This window comes from Dermochelys coriacea, chromosome 15 (assembly GCF_009764565.3).
Source record: "Dermochelys coriacea isolate rDerCor1 chromosome 15, rDerCor1.pri.v4, whole genome shotgun sequence".
Taxonomy (NCBI): Eukaryota; Metazoa; Chordata; order Testudines; family Dermochelyidae; genus Dermochelys; species Dermochelys coriacea.
This window is the reverse complement of record NC_050082.1, coordinates 30,352,428-30,370,171: the sequence shown is the minus strand read 5'-3', so window position 1 is coordinate 30,370,171 and position 17,744 is coordinate 30,352,428. Positions and strand designations below refer to the sequence as shown.

Genomic DNA, 17,744 nt, shown 5'->3' with positions numbered 1-17,744 from the left:
CACAAACGATCTGCCCGCAGACAAGTCACTGACACTCTCTCTGTGCCTCCATCCCACCACACATTAGGTAGGGACCGATCAGAGCTTCTTTCTCTCCCCCATTTTGTCCGTCTCGTCTGTTTGACTGTAAGTTCACAGGACCAGGGACTGTTTCTTTCTACAACACCAAGCAAAACAGGTGTCATGTGGGACCTCTAGGGAGTATCGTAATACAAACCATGTTCACCCAACCAAATCTCCATTCCATGGCTGTGCTAACATGATGAGGTGCCAATTTAAAATATATGCCAAAGCTTTTCGTTGCGCCGTATTGGCCAAGAGAGAGAGTGAAAAAGTCCCAGCTCCTGATCTGAAACGGACTGTCACCCAGCAGGTCAGCCTGCCATCTCAGCTATAAATATTTCCCTATGGCAGCTCCTGGCTCATTCTGCTTGATGTCAAAGAGAGCAAAGCAGTAATCAATAAGGCACCAAAGTAGGAATAATTTCTCTTTGTTCCTGATTGTACCAAACACTCACGCTCGCTCTCACAAGTGCTTTCGAATCCAGTTATATTTATTATTAACAAGCAGGAGAGAGGCATCTGCACAGCTTGCAGAGCCAGGATTTATTCGGCATCAGAAACTCTCCACCTAGCCCAATAATTCTAACAAACACGTACCCAGAGCAGTGAATAATATCCTTCAAATAGTCTCTGCGTTCTGCTGTCCACACCTCTGTCGCTAAAGACACTGCAGTGGTTTGGAAATCAACAACACTGCTTGGCTCATGGGAAGAGACGATTTTAAGGATGATTATCCCTGAACACCTCAAGTCTAGACCATTGTGAGGTTCCCCACCTGTGCCCAGCTCTCAAGGCCATGCACAAACTACATCTAATGCAGCACGTGCCCCCCCCACCTTGTGGGCACAGCAGGGCACCAAGAACATAGGCGGTCTATGCTCTGTACTCTCCACTGCAAGCCGTTTCATTGCCAGGGGAAGCTCTACAATGCACTAAATAGCCTGGGCCCCCAACTATCTCTGCCGCTTTAGCCCCACCATGGCAACTGCTCTTGGAATGATCACTGGCTGGATAACACTAGCATGTGTCAAAAGAAGCAGGGGACTCACTCAGAAACAGTTACTTGCCCCTGGAATCCAGCCCCACTGGAAACCAGTACAGGCACATTCTAGGTGAGATGAAAGATGCATCCAGCTAAATAGAACAGTTACCAGAACTGAGTGGAAGTTGGTCTCAGCACTATGCAGCCTCAAAACTGGGACATCTACACAGACCTCGGCTCTTTAGCGGCTCCCCTTGGCACAACTGCCTTGTGTTGTGGGGGAAATGTTTGCAATCCTTCTAGGTTGCAGTTCTTGCAGGCATTGGCTGGGGCACTCCATTACTGCAGAGCCAAGGGAGTGCCAGTTTTGACGTGTGGATGGAATTGGCAGTTTTTGTGCCTTGGTTCTGACTGTTTAAATGACAGGAGAACCAAGTCAGGGATATCCGATTTTTAAAGTAAAAGCTCAATAAGGATAATTTATATATTATATAAATAATTTCTCTCTGCTCAGCAGGAGAATCTGAACAGGCAGGGCCTGGCCTGATTTACTTTCCCCTCTGACACATCCGTGTTGCCAATTGCTCAGCTGGGAGCATGTCATGTTCATCCATCTCAGTGGGGGAATAAGGGAGAAGCAGCCATTAGGATTGACGAGATTATGGACAATTTAGCAGGCACAGCTCCATGACTGTAAACTAGCGGAGGGGACTGCCGTTCCGGAATAGGCAGCACTGCAGTCAGGGGGTGGAGAGGTCCTGAAGAACCTCAGCCTGTGGTGAAGGAGCTAGAAACCAGGGTAAATCCACCTCCTTCCCATGGCCAAAGCAAAAGACAAGTGGGCAATCACTGCACTCTGACAAAGACAGGACATGCAGAGAAGTGGCTAATCAGGAGAAGGAGTGAGGAGCTGGTAGTTTAGCAGCCCTCCATGTATTAGTAACTGCATACTTGAACTGCTTTGCAGGACACCGGCTAAGGGAGGGTGGGACGAACACATGCTTAAAAACTATCGCACAGCGTAGGCTTGCCATACCGATCCTGTACAGGCGTAATGCATCTAACAGCTGGGCCCCAGACAACTGAACTCTCAGGGTTGGTACGTCCAAAGTCAGCCCTACTTCTCCTGTGACGCAGGGCTGGGAGGGCTTCCCTTCTGCTCCCACTCTTGGAACAAGACAATGGACAAAGTGTATCTGGGATCGTTTTACCAGATTTGTGAGAGCATCCTGCAGTATAAATAAAAGATGAATTAGATATGTCTGAGTTGGGGATTGAAGTAACAGAAGAACAGGAATTCCCTTTCCACGTCTTGATGGGCTTTTCAGCCACATTCAAGGAGTTTCTTCAAATAACTAGGAAACAGAAACTGAACTAGCCAATGGAGAAAAATGGCAGCAAATCAGTGTCACTGTTTGATTGAACTGTCAGCTGCGTGAGGCAGGAGCTGTCAGTTACAGTGTTTGTACAATGCCCAGTGCAATACAGATAAGGAGCCAGCCAGGGCGTCCAAAGGCTATCACGATACAAGGAGCAATGGGCTCTATGTTATAAAAACACTTTGACCCACCCTTTACGATACGTGAGGGTATCAAGACAGCTCTGTTACTCACCATCTGAAGTTTGATCTGAGCACACACAGATTTTTTCTTCACAGCTGCAAAGCTGCTGGTGAAGGTCTTCCTCACACAACCAGTACGCTGCAAAGCTTGCTGGGAATTTCCCTCCAGACCTGCCACTGATCGGCAAATCAGGGGCATTTTGGACCGAAGCAAAAACAGCTTCTTCAGAGCATCTCTGTCAGAAATGAAACAGTGAAATAAACCAGCTATGGTCACAAATGGGCTAATTGATAAGATCACAGAGATGCCGCAATAATGGCCCAAAGGTGAATGGAAAACCTTTTCCTTTCAACTTACTGCAAAACGGAATAAAAACTGTGATTGTGCACTGGCTAGCACATCGCTAAGGAAAGTGTTTGAATACTGTAGCTTCCTTACCCATGGGGAAGCTGCCACATTGTGCCGTCATTGTCTGAAATTCAGTATTTCCTGGAATGATGTGCCAAGAACCTGAGTTTCCTTCTGGATGTTTAACCAGGAATTGTATCCCAGCACATATGCGAGAGGCAGGCACAGGGTATCTCAACAGCAAACTTCCCCCTCCTCTAGAAGCTGAGTCTTTTCTACTCCAGGTAAAGGGAATGTGTTACAGGGCTTACATCGAACACGGCCTACGTAAGACAAACCTGGCTGTGAACAGAGGGCCCCGGGCACAGAAGGACATTCTATTAATCTCTGTGTCTCACCCATAGTGGCTAGTGGCCATTAACCTCCTCACAGAAATGAACCCCAAACACAATGAGCTGAAGGGGGCTTAATAGCCTATGTAAAGACATGAATAACTATTTGACTATATTTCAATTTAGAGTACCAGGGTGCCAGAGGAAACAATACAAATCCCAGTGGTTTTGAGACAGAAGGCATGGTGTTAGTCATCTGACTCCTGGTGTCTGACACAGCCCTGTGTGTAGTAGCTGCTCCCGGTGCCCCTAGGAATCTGGAGATGTTCACACTCATCCATTCTCTACATTAGTGGGGACTGGTGCTGAATAGCATTAGTGTCACCTTCTAATCAATCACCCTTGGTCAGGGCCAGTCAGGGAGACCAAGATCCATTCCTGGAAGGATGTTTGCATTTTGAAACTGCTGTTGAAGACACTAACGACCTCAGCTTACAGTGGGGACTCAGGCTGGGACTTTCAAAGGGCTTGAAGAGAGTCAGATGCCCAAGTCCCATTGAATTTCATTCAGTGCCGAAATCCCAGCCTGGACACTCAGTTTGGGCCAAAGACCAAAGGGAGTTTTGCCTGAGGACTGCAGGATCTGAAATGTTCTGAATAAGAAATAGAATATATAATACTAGATCATATCATATATCATCAAAACGATAATATCTAAATGAAGCATTTCAATCTTATTGAAACAAAACTTTTCAACCTCATTGAAATGAAACATTTTGATAGCTTCCCTTTGAAAATGTAAGTGAAACTGAAATGTTCCCATGAAACATACCCATTTCACTGAATCAGCATGTTCTGATGGAAAACTTGCAACCAGCTCTATACACATCTATTCATTCTATAATGAATGTCAACCAAATTAATGGACCCAGCTGCTGATTAATCTTAGGGTGTTTGATGTCATTGCAGACTACCAATGGGTGAACCTCAAATAATTTGGCACCTGTTTCTCCAGCCTTACCCAAATAGCCAGTGAGGATGACCTGCCAACCACTTTGGAGTATCTTTATAAATGCTACAAAAGGTATAATGTCCACTTTATGATCCCAAGTTGGTTCAGAAATACCCATAAAAGTGTTTTGAGCTTCATCATCTTCTCTTAGGCTTAATACAAGATGGGAGGAAAAACCACAGGCAGAATTTCCTGCCTCCAAAAGGGAATTGCTTTCCCCTCTGCTAATTTTGCTTTAGCCCCAGGGAAAAGTTTTACAAGTTCCAGTCCCAGTTAAAGTACTTTGTTTCATTAAGGATGGATATTATCCCCAGAGCAGTTCTCATTGTCAAAGTTTATTATTGTTATTGCTGCAGTGACAGAGAGCGCACTGCGGATGTACCCTGCTTCTTAGCTCTGATTTACCTTGTCACAAGATGCCCTGCTTGAGCTATCTGCTTCTCTATTGCACACTTCCCAGGACGTCAGCTCCTGATACTTACATTTTGGATTGCTGCAGGACTTCAATGGAGTTTTGGGCTGACAGGTTCAGCTTGGCTTTATTCATCCAGCCAGTGAGGTCGTAGCGAACAGGGTCTTTGCCCAGCTGGTGGAAGATCTCAAACTGCAGCATCTGCTCACACTTGCGAAGGAAGCCTCCCTCTGGAATGTTGATACACCAGCAGTTATTCAAGGTCAATGGGGTGAAGTCAACAAAGCTGCACACAGGGCGCCGATTGTCCAGCTAATATGAATGGGGTTTCTATGGGCTGTGTCCATTAGCACAAAGCTGAGGTTGCCCGGTATAGGAAGAAACCCTGCAGCGTTAGGCTGGTGAAGGGTGGCACTGACATACCAGTGCTTCTTTCAGCTAACGTATATTGCACCTCCTTTATGTGCCGGAAGCTGCACCAGTCCAAGAGAAGCAGGGGCAGAGACTCTGTCTGCAGGTTGTGTGTTCCTGTATCCCTGACCTTGTCCTGCACCCCTCCCAGACCCTGTCCCAGCAGAGAAGGTAGCCAGATTAGTGAAATTCAGTGTCATACAGATGGACAGTAAATTAAAATACTCAAACAGGTACCACACTGGCCTTTCCCATGGTGCAATTCTGCTGACTTCTGGAAAACGATAGAGCTAGAAAGCAGCTGTGAAGTCTGCAAAAACTCAGCCACCTGTGCCATTCTCCATCCCTGCATGCTGCCGCCGTTCCTTCGGGCATAGCATGCCCAGCCATAGCCTCTGCTGACAATGTGGCCCTGACCAAGCCAGCAGACGGGGAGGTGGAGATGCTCATGGTCTCACGCTTGTTGCCTGGGCAGACTCCAGCTTCCTGTCTATTTATAAATGGTGCCTGTTGCACATATTATATAAGAGGTCTCTTCTCTGGGTCATTGGGGTTAGCAGCACTAAGGTTTCTTTAAGCCCTGCACACTGCAAAGACGACAGCGTTTATGGGCCAGCTCCTCAGTTCATGTGAATCAGCCCAGCTCCTCTGACTTCAACGCCAATGCACACCAGCTGAGGCTCTGGCTCTATATGTTTAAGTTTGCTGCCTGCATTTTAAGTTCTTTTGGAGCTGGGTCTGAAACACTATTGAGAGGAAGAACTTCTTGTTCCCACTTCCAAAGGCGCTGTCAGAGGCGCATGCTGCAGCTAACCTAAGGAATCCAGCAGGCTGCTGTCCTGGAACTAAAATTATTTTCTCAGCGGTGTTGATATTTGTCACAAACTCTTCTACCATCATTGACGTGGGCAGTTTCACAAGATGAGAATGTTGGGAATTTTTCAGTCTGGTTTAGCACTGCCAGACTGTTCTGCACTGTACGATTGTCATATCAACGGGGTGACTACAGATGTCCTGAACACATGGTAATCCTTTCTATACTTGACCTACCCAGAAATAATTTGGGTACGAGGTCCGGAAACTGACTTTCCTTTAGATGCATCGTCACTCGGATACCAACCTTAATAATTTCATTTGACTCTAGTCTGCTCCAGCTCCCCTGGAAGTGAATGGCAAAGCATCCACTGATTAGAGTAAATGCACTTAGCTGGCACTGTACATCTACTCACACAAAATTTCATCACCAGTTCCACTGTTAAGAATTTATTCAACGATGCAAAGGTAAATACTGTACAAGCATCAAAATCTGGAACTTCCATTAAAGTCAAGCCCATCCCATCCCATGTCCACTAGAGAACACCAGGAATGACACTGCAGCCTGGCAAGCTGGCTGGTCACCAGGGATGGAGAGATTGTTGGTTCCCATGTATGGATGAGATGTTAGGCCAGGCAGTATAATATTAAGAGGTTATATGTTGAGTCCAAAATGCTATCTCAGTAGCTTCACAGGCTTTTAGAGCCACTTTGTCAGAGAATACGATGGGTGAGCCCACAAAAATGCATGTGCACCCACAAAACCCAACACAACATAAAAAGGTGCCTGCTTCTACTCACTAATGTGTGTGTTGCAAGCCCAGTGGGTCTATGTGCATTTTTGTGGCTCCACCATTACACTCTCCTTCGTAAATATTGACCTTTGGTTAACAATTGCTATTAATCATATTCAGGAGATGCAAAGGCAGCTGGAAATTACTCTAGTCTGCCACAGATAGCTAAGGTTTGATCAAGTGAGGCAAGAGGCCCCTGAAGAGGTTGTAGCACCAACTGGAGAAAGGCTAGAATGAAGGCACAGTCAGAGACTCAGAAGCCTCCGTTCCTCCCTGTGCCCTTTCACAAGGTACTTCCAAGGATGCATTCTGACACCAAATGGCCAGAGATCTAGCAGAAAGCTGAGAGGACAGGGGAAGGGTGTACTTAGGGTGACCAGATGCCCCAATTTTATAGGGACAGTCCCGATATTTGGGGCTTTTTCTTATATAGGCTCCCATTACCCCCCACCCCCGTCCCAATTTTTCACACTTGCTGTCTGGTCACCCTAGGTGTACTGCATGTAACAGCCACTGGACCAGAGTGCCTCCCCCGGCTCAACAATGGTCATTCCCCAGATAAAATCCTGAGAGTCACATTTGCTCGTGGTAGCCAGCAGAGTCACACCCAGCTGAGCCCAGCCCTTTGCTGCCAAGAAACGATCACCACCCCTGGTCTCCAAGCAGAGTGCAGCCCACTGAGGCATCTGATTTGCCAGATGATTTCTGAACCTTTCCAAGCCCAAGGGAGGTGCCAACGGAGGGGCAGTGCCCAGCGCCTCTGTAGATTCTACACGCAGAGCCCCCTTGTGCCTTACCCTCACTCGCCATGCCCTTCTTGGCATAGTACGAGCACAGGCGGTTGAGCACCACGCTGTCGCTGGAGCCAGGAATCAGAACTTCCTCGTCCAGGATCCAGAGCAAGCCCTTGGGCTCTTCCACCTGGCCCCCAGGCGGCACCTGCAGCTGGTAAAATGATACAACCCATCAGAACATCTCCCACATGGAGTGAGGAGAGCAGGGGAGGCAAGCGGAGATGTGAGCTCAGCTGGCCCTGTTAAATGAGGCATTACATTACCCTCTAGTGATTGCTCTTCGGTCACTTATGTAAAATGAATTGGGATTATGTATCTATATCCCCAAAAACTCAGCAGGCACTAATGAGCCCCTCTGCTCAGTCTGTTTGCTGTCTCAGGCCAACAACTGAATGGACCATCAAGACTGAGGTCCCTGTGAAGTTTGATCACGGTGTCCATCCAGGTAATGGCTGAGGAGCATGGACCAGGTAGTGTGTGTGGGGAAGCAGGCACCGCAGCCCTCCATGCTGTATGTGCTTTAGGGATAGCTACAGAGAATGAAGTATCTGGTTGTTATTTGGGCCCTTCGCTAGCACTAGCCCATAGCTTAAAAAAGCAGCCACAGGGAACATCATGAAATGTTAAGAACATAACTGCAGCCTTTGCTCCAGCCCCCCAAGTCACCATTCCGTTCTGGTCACCCCAAAGTCAGCGCACCTCATGTTTGCACATTGCCTCAGGAAATCCTTTGTCCACCGAGAAAGGGAGATTAATCCTCATGAAATGCAAGATCCACAACCAGCAGCATTCCCAGCACTTACTCCTTTCCCTGCCAGCATGGAGATGGACAGAGAACAATCAGCTGTTGCTACTGCTTCCCGGCCATGTTACCTGTGAGGAGTTCTGATCGACGACAGACACCGTGGTCATCGGAGAGAGCTCTGGCAGATCAAAAGGCACCTCAACATTTTCCTGGAAAACATTAGTGAGAAGTTTGCTTCATTGGGGAGCTGACATTTGAAATCCAAGAGGAAATAAACTTGCAAGAAGAAAAACTGTGTCTGCTCCTTCTCCACCTTTGCTGAGTGACAGCCTGAAGTTGGCTGATCAAAGCTCCTGTATCAGAAACCTTTGAACGGACTGCACTGTCAAACCCTCAGCTGACATGTCTGGGTAATTCTGTCCCAATGAGGGTGCTTACAAGGCTTCTGCAGTGGCTTGGGTGAATGTCAGAGAAGTTGCATAAATAATGGATGTGATAATAAAGGGGGGACTTAACAAGGAAGCATCTTGAAAACAATCAATTATTTAATTTGCAGCTTGCAAGCTTTTTATTGTTTTTATTCAGTTTTCCTCTTGAGCTGAGAATTCAAAGCCAACAACCCCATGTTACCAGGCGCCTGTTTCTACAGCTGTTAATTTTCTCAGCCTCACTGCCCCACATAGACAGGAGCCAGCCATTCATTAGTGACAGCATCTCCCTTGTACTACATCATCGGATTATGCCGCTCCCCAAAGGGGATTTCAGCACTTCTGAAAAACATCATTTTACACACATGCTTTGACTTTGTGCAGCTAATGTAACCATTTCACGCTTAGGGTAGCCGGGAGTTAAGTGGCTCCAGGCCCCCGTAGCAGATGAATCAGGTGTGTTCAGCAGAATTCAGGTTTAATGTCTTTCCATGAGAACCGAGTGAGGCAGCTGACTGCGATTTCAGACACGGGACCTGCACCCACACATTGAGATCGAACCAGTTCCAATGCGGGGTCCCAGATTTAAATGGACACTAAAAACACAGGCTGATATTAAGACAAATTGTGCCTGAGCTCTGTGAGCGAGGCAAGTAACTTCAATATTAAAATGCAGATTCATTTTTGACTTGCTGCAATTGTTTATGGATTTTACATCAGCTTGTTTCCTAGATAACTGAACATTTTATTTTATTTTATTTACCTGGCACAAAGGGATACAAAGGGAAGTGCTCAGCTACGCCACTAGCAGGGCCTCCTCAAGCCACCTCCGATGTGACAAAGTGACTCAAAGGGAAGTCCAAGCCAGTGATGAAATCTAATGGGATTTCTGTTGGGACCACAAGGAGCAGATGGGGAAGGAGTACCACACTAACAAGGTGGGAGGGGAACACTGCTTAAGATTTCAGTCTCTATTCAGACTTCGGGTTGCTTTAGCAGTACTTCTCTCTTTAAAAGCCAGTGTTTAAAAAGCCATGGACTCTCTGGCTGATATGCAGCAAGTGGAACAGCAGTTCAGATCCTAGTGAGGGTCAGAGCAGGGGCCTCACCTCCCTGTACCTCTCCAGCTCGGACATGAATGTTCTCTTGTAGAACAGTGCCTGCAGCTGCTCATGCACATAGTTGTGACAAAGTTCTTCAAAAGTAGCTGCTCGCTCCTTCTTCTGGTGTCGAGGGTTGTGGAAACCAGGGGTGTCCACCACCATGATGGAAGCCATGGAGAGGTGACTGGATGAAAAAGACCTGAGAAAAAACAGTAAAAATAGCATGGAAGCTTTAGACGAGAACATATCTGAGTCCTATTTGGTCTATTGAAATTATTTCCTTCCCCAAATGTAAATATTCTTTCCTCCTGTAACTATCTTTCCAGGAGGCACTTTTAATCATTACAGTCCTATGACCCTGAGCAATAACCACAACACATTTAATATCTCAACAATGCCTATTTGGTTGGCACATGTTTGTGTCTTTAAAACAGAGTGCTAATAAGCACATAGCTACTGATATTTTCCTGTCCTTTAGAACTTTATCCAAGTCCTCCTTGTTTTATTTATTCTTGTGAGTGCTTCCAGCCTAGAACAGAACATCTGGCATAGCTTGTTCCTGACCTGGACTAATAAACATTTCACTGATGATGGGATGAGATGCCTCTTCTTAGGCACCATACCTGAAATATGGCATCCTCAGACCTAAGTCATCTTAACTTTGGGTGGCAGAGCTGGTCCTAAAAGATGGTTAATGGATCCACATTGACTATGTTAATGATAGTTTTAAGTTCCAAAATATTGATTGTAGGAAAATAAAGAGTGTGATATTGCTACTGTGAAAGAAAGCTGGGAAAATGTAGAACCACAAATGCAGAGCACGGCAAGTATGTTCTGAGGGAGAGCCATACTGTAGGTCACTGGGAGAGGAACCATCTTTCCAACAACTTCTTCCAAGTTTTGCTTCTATCCATGCCAAATACTTCAGTTAAAAATAACTGTGGGAACATGACCTGGAGAAAGCTCTGTGTTTTTTTTTTTTCAAATATCTATTTCTGAAAAGGTTGAGTTACTCTGCTCTCCTCAGATGCATTGTTTTATGTCGTTTCCCATCTCCTCCTCCCGTGGCATGATACAACATGACTTGTAGTGCTGCATGTTCTGCACATGGGTGAGATGTAAGAGTGTGTATTTCTGTCAGATGGCAAATGCCAACTGAAGAAATTGGCTGAAAATAATTGGAAGGAAAAATGCAAGGCATTAGCATCCTGAAGTCTCCCTGAAAAATACAAGTTTGCAGGAAGAAACAGAAGTATTTTTAGAATTCACTTAAAGAATTTCCTATCAGCACCTTCCCCTAGCACTGACATGTCCTATGATTCCGAAATTGTAGTACAAGTTGAAAGTGATTTAAATTCATGGTAACTCTTCAACTTAGTGAGAGTCAGCAAAATTTTCTTGACTACATTGAAACATATGTTTTCCACTGTGACATACTGTATCATTGTTGAAATGGCTTAAAAGGCTTTGATGGGCAGGCTTGAAAAATAAAAACAAGTGAAACAAAGCTGGTGTTAAAGGGAACGGAGGAATAGAAGACACATTCTCTGAGCTTATGCTTCATTATTCAGGATTTTAGACAGCCGGTGGCATTTTGCTCTTCCATGAGATCTCAGAGAATCATCTTTGGACAGGCTGAAATAAATCAGAAGCAACAATCTGGAGTATTTCCAGTCACAGGACTGACTCTAGATTCTGGATTTGACAACTTGAGCTGTAAATCAGAATGAAAAACAATGAGACTTCAGTGGCCTGATTCTTTTCTCTATTGTCTTGATTAGAGTTGGTCTTGATTTACACCAGGACAGGAAAGACAGGAACTAGTTCCCAGGAGTCCTTTTATTGCAGCTGCAGCATCGCTGCCGAGAAGCAAGTGGGAGATGTTGGGATGTTACAGTTGTGGTTTCCAGGCCAGAAGGCAGCATTATAACTGTTAGAAGCCCCAGACAAGAGGCTGATTAAATGTCCAGTAATCACCAGCCACTTTTGGAGTTTGGATACAAACTCTATAATTCCTGAGAGCTAGCTCACAGCTCGTAGGCAAGCTTTTTGGTAGAGAATGAATCCTACCAAGCAATCTGTATGGCTCAGTCTTTGATTCCTCAACCAATTTATTACTCCATACATACCGGTAACCTTGATTTCAATCCTGCAAAGTCACAGTGATTATGCACACTGGATAAGAAACAGAACTGAATGTATTTTTGTCATAGAAAAAAATAATCTGATTACCATCCTTTGGCAACCAAAATCCACATAAACATGACCGTCAAAGAGGCGATTTCACATCCCTGGGATTAGGAAGGTTTGGAAGGCTTTGAACTAAAGGTGGACGTGAGTATGGGTAAACTGGTAAAATCTTAATTTTAATTTCATGTTACTTGTAAAATAGTCAGTTCTGTAGGCTGTGGTTTGTGATCTTGACAACTTGCACTTTCAGTTTTAATAAAATGAAATATTTTAAAATAGAAAGGACGCAAGGTAGCTGAAAAAGGGCAAATGATCTACAAAGTGGGACTCATAAGGGGGCTTCAGAAGGCAACACAAGAGCCTGAAGTCAAAGCTGGTCTCCTGTAGTTCTGAGAAAGGGAGTTCTTTCCACCTAGTCTTATGAAGAAAGCTTTGGAAAACAAGAAAAATCATGAAACGTCTCAGACTGACTCTGCAAAACTAGTAAGCGTTAGTAAGTTGAAGAGAAGAGAGAGGTCGCACAGAAGTAGCACAGCACCTAACAAAGCAGGGTCCTGGTCCACGACTGGGGCTCCCACCAACTACCACAATGCAAAATACAAGTAATAAGCAGTGAATGCTAGGCTGATCAGCACAACTGGAAGCCTGGGGAGCCGAGGAAAGAACTCAAAAGACCCAAAGAGTCCAAATAAGAATCAGAGAAACCTCTGAACATTTGGGGTGCTTGCCTAACCTAGCGAAACATCCCTTCTACTCACTGTCAGCCCATGGCACTGCAGCTTCCTACCTGCTAAGGACCACACGAGCTCTGTGTCGGATTTTCAGGTGCTCCATATCCACAGTTGCGAGCAGATCTGCCAAAGCACTCAGTTCCCAGCACCTCTCAACGTGACACTTATGGCCAGACTTGCCAGCGCACTGAGCTCTTGGGAAAATCTGACTCCAATTCTGGGGGCTGAGTCCTTCTGAAAATTCTGGACTTAGGGTGGGATTTTTGAAAGCACTGACATGACCGAGGAGAAAGAGTTCCAATGACTTTTAGTAGGACTTATGCTCCTAGGAGGAGACGGCGGATCCCTTTGTATGGGGGAGTGTGCCGCCGTTAATTACCAGGGCTCACAATTGAGGGGTGATTTTAGACGCCCAGCTGCTGTTGGATGATCACATCCCAGCAATAATCCAGACACTTTACCATGTGCATCTGGTCCAGAAGTTGGCACCTTTCCTGTTGGAGGAGTACCTGGTGGTCAGGACAAGCCCTTCAACTGAATCCCTCATGCTACAAAGGGCTGCCAGCACAACCTTCTCTGTCGGGGCCCCAAGACGCTGGAATTTTTACCCCCTTGTCCCAGAGCCTTGGTGACCTGCTGAGCATGCCGGAGGAGCCATCTGTTTGACAGCCATCTGAGGACTGTTGAGAGTCAGGCCCTGGACTGATGGGGGTGTGGAAAGGAAGTATTTATAGCTGGCTGGCTGAACGGCACTGTATTCCAGCCTGAACATTTGTCCTGTAAATGCGGCTGGGGTATGGAGTTGTAATGTTAGTTAAGTGTCATGATGCCCAGGTACCATCTTTTATCATTTAAATCCAAACAAATAGATATGAAAATGACGAAGTCACATGCCTATTTTTGAAAATCCGACTCTCGATATAGAACATCCTGCATGGAAAGGAACCAAAAACGGCCATGAGCAAGTAGTTGCTGCATTGTGCTCCAGGAGACTTTCCGCCTGCTTCTTCGCTAGGTGGCCAAACACCTCCAGGCTGATGATGAGTAGAACCATCCATTGAGCATGCTGCAATATCATTTAAGAAGTTCATTCTCTGACTTTCTGATAACTTTCTTCTGTTACAAAGATATTCTTCAGATAACCTTTCTGCAGCTACCAGGGGCTACAAGCCACATGCATCTCTTCAGAGATGGCATTAAGCGAAGATTTCTCTTTACTGATGTCAGGGATGGGGGACATAAGGGACAAACATAATGGACACGAATCATTTCTATGTATTTACAGCCTTCCACTCTCTACTAGCCCCTGAGAGATTTCTTTGTTTTCTCTTTTAATTGCCTGGCTTCGGAACACTCAATACCTGTTGATTAGAGAGACAACAGCAGCAAACAGTTCTTCATAGAGACCTGCAGCCATCCCCTCCACACATTCCACCCCTGTCATCTTGGGCCCTAGCGGATACAAAGAGAAAAGAGGACAGCAGAGCAAAAACACTGAATGATTCATTTTCAATCCTTTTTGATCTTCCATAGGCAGAATGGATAATAACTACACCACCTGCTCCCTGTAGAGTATAATTTGCACCAATCCTAATTCCTATGTCCAAAGCACTATATAAATCCATTTACATGAGGAATATTCGCATGAGTTGCCCTGAACTGCTCCAATGTCTCTGACCTGATTTATATTTTGTAATAAAGGCTTTACAATATAGGGACTGATCTTGCAAACTCTTACTCGCACAAGTACATCCTACCGGAGTCAACAGACTACACTCCAGTCAGTAAGGACTACTCATATGAGTATGGGCTGGTTCTTAAACTGCATACACAAACTGTAAACCTGCCTTCCTGAATTAGCTCCATTCATTCCAATTATGCACTGGTTCATTAATGCTATCAGACCATATATTTGTACTTGCTCTTCATTGAGCTAGCTCTGTAAATACAATTCACCCAAATTTTCTCTAGAAAGACACAGGCATTTGCAACAAATCTGCAGTGCTGTTTCATGCAGCAGCATAATGAAAAGAGGCTCTCTTTACATATGGACTTTTTTTTTTTTGGATAGCTCTTAAAACATTTTACATTCTTCCCTTAACTCTGGAACCTGAGCTGGTTGCTAGGAAACAAATAGCCTCCTAGCACCTTTCTCAAATATGACAGTCCTTTCCATGGCAGATGTCAGAGTCTGAGAACCATGAACATTGGCTGCAAACACACAAAGGGGAAAAACAACTTTCAAAAGGAAAATATCACCAAAAGAAGGGAGAAAAATAAAACAGACACATTGAAATCATAGGGATGCTGACTGTGAATTACACTCAGTGCCCAGATGTCAGCAGGGAGCAAAACATTCTTGGCTTCTCAGTCAAATGGATTTCCACTTGCTACTTAAAAATATTTGACATTTACAATTCAAACAACAGTTAGTTAGGACTGATGCTCCCCTTCTCCTCTGCTGCTTTTCAGCCTCCTTGCAGGAAATAGCTGGCAAGTGCACATTCAACAGTTCTCCTGTTGGTCTCAGCACAATGCCAAATTGTTACAAAAATACACAAATTGCCCTGTGAGTTACAAAAGAAATGACGAAAGTGTGGCAGCTTGCTGGGCTTGGAAATGTCACTGCCTCTTCTGGGGGTTCCTTTGCCTGTTCTGTTCAGATAGTGATGTTTCTTCTTGTGGCATACAAAGAAAAGTGTCAGGTTTCAGAGTAGCAGCCGTGTTAGTCTGTATTCGCAAAAAGAAAAGGAGGACTTGTGGCACCTTAGAGACTAACACACTTATTTGAGCATAAGCTTTCGTGAGCTACAGATCACTTCATTGGCATCCGATGAAGTGAGCTGTAGCTCACGAAAGCTTATGCTCAAATAAATTTGTTAGTCTCTAAGGTGCCACAAGTCCTCCTTTTCTTTTTAAAGAAAAGTGTGAATGACATGCTGATCATGCAGATGGCAAGGACATCTTAGATCAAGGGATTCTAACGACTTTGGAGATGTTCAACACATCTGATAATGCAGATGGCGGAACAAATATCATCTAGCTCACCCTAATTTACAGGAGAAGAGGAGAAGTAGTGTGTGCCCATGCTAGCTGGGCTCCAGCAGGGTCTCATTGGAACAGTGTCTCTCTGACAAATGTGTCTTCGCTTTGCAAATAGGTTCATTTTAAGACCATGTTACTTGACTTTCCTTGCAGTAGGATTGTCAAGATTAATTATCTTAAGATGCTCTGAAGAAGTGACATGTATGATCAGTATTGTAAACTGGGGACTGTTACATTAATTATCTTTAAAAAATTCTTTAATATAACTATGTTTAAAGGATCACAGCACTGGTGAGAGATGGCTGAAGTATATCTCTCAAGAATGTTCTGCAAATACTTTAACTATTCCTTAGTCAAAGTCAAGAACAATACACAGGGCAGTATTTCCACATCAATTATACGTAAAGGAAAGGGTGGAAAAGTCTGATACCAGCATTTCGTTCCTCATCTTTGCTCAGCCGACTCGTTCCAGATGTGACCTGTTCTATTATCTGTTTCAGATGGTGCTTGAAGACTGCTGTTGTGAGCTCCTCAAAATCACAGCCCAGTACATCTGCAGCATTGTTAGCCCACTCAAATTTCATGAACTGCTTCCTGCCAACTGACAAGAGAGGAGAAAAGAAAATGGAATCACACAAAACAAGCCAGAAGATCACGAACAGCTGCATCTGACTGCCTTCCGTTCCCAACTCATGTCCGACCATAGACACAGAAAGCAAACCTACCATTTACCATGGAAAGGGTGGAATGGGGTGGAAGAACATCCTGTGTCATCCTCTGGGTGAGACCTATTTACTTTTTCCCCACCAAGGAAAGAAATGTTTGATTTCACCCTTCCCTGCATACATAAATTGTTCCTCACATGCTACTTTCAAACCCTCCCTACCCCCGCCTTCACTGACCTCAGAATGAGATGGACACGGTCACATGCTAAGAGAAGGTGCTGGAAAGAATTCATCCAGATGGAAACCAGCAAAAAAAAAATCAAAACAAATCCCGACCCTCTGACCTGAATGTTTTATGAGCATGGAATGAGAGTCTACCTCACATTCATGTTTTGAGATACATTATGGTGATAAATGCTCAGATAAAGGCTATAAATAAATGTTCTTGTTTTCACCTTGAAACAGTGGTTGCCATTCATAATTTTACCTTTTGCCTAATTACCATTATCTTGTTATTCCCTGCACCCAGTGGAGAGAACACTACAGATACCACGGTAACATTAATTACTCACAAATTACAACGGTAAAGATTTTAGCGGTGACCAAGTAACAAAAGAAATGGGGCAGATGGTCATAAGCTATAACATTGGCACACTAAACAAGGATTGGGAAAAATCTGCAAATGCAAGGTCGTGTGATCTGGAAATGATTTTTTGATAGAAAGTACTTTAAAATAAACTGCCGCTCAGGTGTAATATGGCAGAGCTAATTAGTTACAACATGATGGAACCCATTCATAAAGAATACAGAGTAGAATAAAACTGATTGCTATAATTAGGTTTAATTTCACCTCCGCGCAGTGCTTTATATTTTAGAACCTGTATTTATAGCTGGAGCTGCAGCAAACCCACTCATATTTTAAATGCTGGAAAGAAGCACCACCCCCAAACTATGGCACTCCCTGCAGTTCTCCCTGTAGCCTCTCATCTAGTGGAGAAACCGCTCTTTGATCTGATCCCCTGTGCCTACAGAGGGGCATGTGTGACAACTGCAAAGGGCAGCACCATTCAGTCTGGGAAGAATCACTGACTGTGTGTTTATGTTTTAAAAAGATTAAATAGATCTCTGCACTGGGGGCAAACGTGGTGCTTGAAAAGGCTTGGGAGAGTGGGAGGAAAGGGAATTGGAGAGGAGCAAAGTGTCCCAGAGCCCCTCTCAGGAGCCTTACTCAGCTCAGCACAGCAGATAGCAATGCTAAAGAAAAGCAGGCTGCTTGTTATTCATATTTACGTGTCAGTACTCAAGTTACTGTTC

The 17,744-nt window shown here is 44.8% G+C and overlaps 1 protein-coding gene across 1 annotated transcript in view; it reads right to left on the bottom strand.

Moving 5' to 3' along the window:
- MYO18B (myosin XVIIIB) overlaps positions 1–17,744 on the bottom strand; it is a 212,892-nt gene that overhangs the window by 126,248 nt on the left and 68,900 nt on the right. Inside the window, exons 12-19 of the mRNA XM_043498239.1 lie at positions 16,196–16,366; positions 14,082–14,172; positions 9,806–9,998; positions 8,397–8,477; positions 7,527–7,674; positions 4,782–4,941; positions 2,659–2,842; positions 2,082–2,274 (exon numbers count right to left, since the gene is read on the bottom strand). Coding sequence (XP_043354174.1) covers positions 2,082–2,274; positions 2,659–2,842; positions 4,782–4,941; positions 7,527–7,674; positions 8,397–8,477; positions 9,806–9,998; positions 14,082–14,172; positions 16,196–16,366 — 1,221 coding nt within the window. The remainder of the gene's footprint in view (positions 1–2,081; positions 2,275–2,658; positions 2,843–4,781; positions 4,942–7,526; positions 7,675–8,396; positions 8,478–9,805; positions 9,999–14,081; positions 14,173–16,195; positions 16,367–17,744) is intronic.